The sequence below is a fragment of the Aristolochia californica genome, unplaced genomic scaffold, assembly GCF_029961685.1.
Source record: "Aristolochia californica isolate CCGP_79_NKW_82.1479 unplaced genomic scaffold, dmAriCali1.0.hap1 SCAF_3, whole genome shotgun sequence".
NCBI classification, from domain to species: domain Eukaryota; kingdom Viridiplantae; phylum Streptophyta; class Magnoliopsida; order Piperales; family Aristolochiaceae; genus Aristolochia; species Aristolochia californica.
Genome location: NW_027181992.1, coordinates 6,069,360 through 6,073,825, shown reverse-complemented (window position 1 = coordinate 6,073,825; position 4,466 = coordinate 6,069,360). Strand labels below are relative to the sequence as shown.

Sequence of the window (4,466 nt, the reverse complement as noted above, 5' to 3'; positions counted from 1 at the left end):
CTGTTTAAAATATTTTGCACAAAATGAATTTTCGTATTGGATGAGCCATGTACAAAATCATACCATTTTAGTCCATTTTTTGGTGTCTGAGTAAATCCAATCTATTGATTAATCGAATCATATAAATATACTCATATCAAACTTATTTGTGAGTCATGCCGGATTTGAGTGACATAGATGAGTTAGGCTGAGGTGTGTTATTGGGTTAGGTCAAAATTCGTCACCCCTGTTATCGAGTGGTTGAAAAGAGTTAAAATAGATCCGAACGGATGAGGGAAGAGGTGATCCGGACTCGTCCATTATTCTTCGTTCGGACCTTTCTGTGTGGTTACCACAGTCATCGATGACCACACAATGGCACCTTTTTTTATGATATTTTCCAAAGCAAAAAGTACTGAAGTGGGCCGTAATTCCTCCAAAAACAGCCACAGATTCCACCGACAAAAAGACGTTCACTTGATAAATTATTCGTTAATGGTAGCTCTCGAAGAAAATTTAAAACTCTCTACACCTGAAACAGAAACACCGAAGACGAGGCAGGAAAAAGAAAATGAAGAAGAACAACGATGGAAGAAGCATGTTCAGTAATGCCTAACATAAACGTTATACTCCACAACGGCATCCCCAGACTTGATATCAAACCAGTGCGTCCTTGCCTGTGCGTATCCCCGAGCCCACCGGAAAAGCCCGCTCCCGCCGACCACCGGCATCTCCCTCACCTCCGATAAGACTCCGTTTCTCCCCATGATGCTCAGCGTGCTCCCGTTATACTTCCCCGTCTTGAAAACGAAGTTCATGTTCATCAAATACCCAATATCGTTCTGAGAAGCGGAAGCGTATAATCCCTGGGCCCTCCCCACCTGCTTCGAAGTGATCTCAGGTCCTTCGGTAAGCGGATCATCTATCATGGCCACGGAGCCGAAGCCTGTCGCCGAGGTGTTAAATGAAGGGGGTCGGACTACCATGACTGCGGTAGGGTTCCGGCCACTGATTATGTCGTGGAAGTAGAAATGGAAGTGGCTGAGTTTCTCTTTCCGGTACCCAAAGACCGGACGCTGCTTTGGGGATGTGAGCTTTCCCTCTGCAAGAAAAAAGGAGAAGGAGACAGTAGAAGTGAAGAGGAGGAGAAGAGAAATGACCTTGGCCATTGCGATCGTCGAGTAGATGGAAGAGATGGTTCTTTTGGTACAATTTTTTGCTTATTTATAGAGGAGCATCAATGGGGTCGAGTAGGTGACTGAACGCGGTGGAAAATATTTAAAAAAGAGAAGCATGGTAGGAGAAATCATACACACTCAGTGGCTTCTGAACCGACCAATCTTGACGCCTATCATCGCTTGCTTTGTAAATATTGGTGGTGCTGATTATAATCTTGACTCTACGTTTTAGACTTCCAGTTGAGGTCAGACAAAGAAACCAGAACTCTCCTAAACTTTCTTGTAAGACTTTTCATCTTCTCTTCGATGTTGAAAGACAGATATGGGCAGGGGGTGGGTGTAATAGGAACCCCAAATTTTATGACATCCAGCCCGTTATTTGTTGTGTAACTTCTGCAAATTATTTCCAAAATCTAATGTATGAATAATGCAGCATGTTGGTATCGAGGTCAAGAAGACTCCCAACTCCCATTTCACCATCTCTGAGAAGAAGAGAAAACTGTCCATTTCTTTTTTTGTTTTTTTTTTTTTTGTTTTCCGGTGAAGAGAGTTGGAACAAGTAAACCAGTGCGGGGCACGTTTTGGAAGTAAGAAAAGCAGTCATCATTTCTTCTGCTTTTTCTGACTGTGATGGATTTTAGTGTGAATGCGTAGGGAGACTCATTAGACAGAGAAATTGTATCACATGCCTTCTTCAGAAAGTCTTAGAAAAAGACATGTATATTGAAATCAATTTCAGGAAGCAGACTACGAAGCAAAAATTAATTTCTAAGATTTTTTTATTGAGCTTAGAGACACTTCAGCTCTCTCCTTGTGTCCATGGTTCAACCACACCACCTTTTCTCTCGTTTAATCTCTTTTACTAAGTCACCATTCTATGAGATTATGACATGTGGCAAAACCAAGTCTTCACTCCGTGTTTATTCTTTGAGATTGCAACACGTGGTAGTACTAAGTCTTTGCTCCTTGAGATTGCAACATGTGGAGCTCTTGTTAGCACCATGTGTTAATTAGTCCTTTCCTTGTGTGGCGCTTAAGGGGTATTTTTCATTATACAATTGACTTTATTTTAACCATTGATTAGGCTTCAATCTCAATAATTGTTCTAAATTTTGAGCGAAATTCTGATTTTAACAATTGACGGACTGTTTGACTAACCTTCTACATGTTGATTGTTGAGAGTTTTAACTTTGACCATATGTGGTGATTAAACTCTTTCCATTTAGATCATTAATTGATGTCAATGCTTTGGACTGCATATGCCCCCTTTCAGATCTTATTTTTACCATCTGGATTGAAATCAAGTGAGAGGACTTTCTTCATTGGCTGAAAAGAGAGACTCATTCAAGAATGATCGATGTGCTTAGTAAACTTTGAAATCAAGGATGACATATTTTTAAGCACTCACCCATGAATAATTTAATAATTTTGTTTGGGAGTAAAGCTTCTTCTTGTTTCACTTGTATACATTACCTTACCCATTTGAGATTCAACCTCGTTCACTATTATATGGTTACAATTTAAGATAGTTACTGCTATTTTGGCAACATCTCCCTTCACCCCTCATGCTATATCGGTATCATATGTTGTCCACCAACATTTGTTGCTAGAGCAAGTCAACCCTAAATCATAACATCATACAATATTGGAACATATATTACAACTCTTTGACGAATAACCACATAAATAGTACAGTGAAACAACAGATTGCATAACATAACAATTTGATATTTAATGTGTGATTATGACACCTCCTAATCTCGATTTTAATTAGATAGGTCATGATCAACCTATACCTTGGTCAATCTTTATTTATTATGTAAATTAGTGTATTTGTTATATTCACATTATTTTATTCATTGTTATCTTAATAATCAATTATTTAACTTTAGTTTTGTTTGTTACATATGTTAAATAAGTGTGTTATGGTCGTCTTTTCCAATTCTCTGTCAACCTAATTAATTTTTTTTATTTATTAATGTTTGTATTCATAATATTCAAGATTTTTTATTAATGTTGAGGATTGGCCTACCTCGGTTTTCTATCAATCTTACTCTACTCATTCCCATCACAAAAAGTAGATAACCGCTCCCTGCATGGACACCATTACATAGCACTCATAATACGATTCAATTAAACAACACTAATAATCGTAATAATGTAAAGTTGATGCTCACAAAGTTGAATCTTATTTTCCCAATATTAGATCATATTTTCTATGTGTTAGGTAACACATTAATATTTGTAACACTCCCAAATTTCATCAAACCCTATATGTTACATATTATGTAATGTGTAATATTTTCACCCAGATTTATACATCAAAGTTATACATAAGGTAACACATCTATAATCCACTATTGGTACAGGGAGACTCTTATACCCTGTCAACCACTAATAATCGATACATACATATGCACGTATTTACTATTTAATATCTACAAATTTTGATACGTATAGTCAGGCAATTTTCAAGTATGTCTTTTAAATACTTTATTATTAAAAAAAATTAAAAAAAAGGAGTCACCTCTCCCCCTTAATTTCTAGAAAAAATGGTGATAAATATAAATGACTCCTATTATTCATAGTTCTTGTAATAATGCAAAATAGTTTTGTTTTATTAATTGAAATTTGGATGACAAAAAAAAGTAATTATGCAGCAATTGCATCATGAATGTCTTAAGAATATTATTGAAATCAACAGGAAGATGGTGAAGGTCTCTGAACTGGAGGTCTATCCTCCCTTTTGTTGGTTCTTCAGGTCTCTCTCCTCCCACCTACGATAGGGTAAACATGGCGATTCAAGCGTCTGGCTCCTTCAAGATGCCCGCCACTCTTTATTCTCTGCATAGCAACACCCATGTCTGGACCACATCTGTTGTAGCCACAACGACTCCTTCTTTTTCGACCACAATCCTTCAGGTACCGTTGTAGGACTTTTTTTTTTGTTTGAATGACAACGATAATTTTAACCGAAAGCAAAGCAACTGTGAACAAAACTATCCCGAAATAGGATGAACAACTTGAAATTCATTGCACTTCTCCGTAGTTGTCCTAGTGTTTCAAGAGAGAGTTGGGATCACTTGGAGAGGAGATATGGAGACAGGTGTGCTTTGTTATCTTAAGAAATTGCGACCACACCTTTTTCAGGTTTGAGTAATTTGGATTTTTATTGTGACATTTCTGAACTGGCTAAGAGCCATCATATCTCTTATTTACCGAGCTTGAATAAGAGGTTAGAACTTTTTGAGGTTATTCATTTTGATGTTTAGGGTCCTGCAAAGGTTCCCTCTATTTCTAGAGCTCGTT

General features: G+C 37.4%; 1 protein-coding gene across 1 annotated transcript; it reads right to left on the bottom strand.

The window, feature by feature from the left end:
• Nucleotides 1–432: 432 nt before the first annotated feature.
• On the bottom strand, nt 433–1,377 carry LOC137959722 (dirigent protein 22-like). The gene has a single exon (XM_068807056.1). The coding sequence runs from the start codon at nt 1,146–1,148 to the stop codon at nt 582–584; it is 567 nt and encodes a 188-aa protein (XP_068663157.1). The 5' UTR covers nt 1,149–1,377; the 3' UTR covers nt 433–581.
• Nucleotides 1,378–4,466: the final 3,089 nt, after the last annotated feature.

Bases quoted from the DNA above. Each gene is read 5' to 3' on its own strand.
- LOC137959722 (XM_068807056.1), bottom strand. From the start codon at position 1,148: ATGGCCAAGGTCATTTCTCTTCTCCTCCTCTTCACTTCTACTGTCTCC.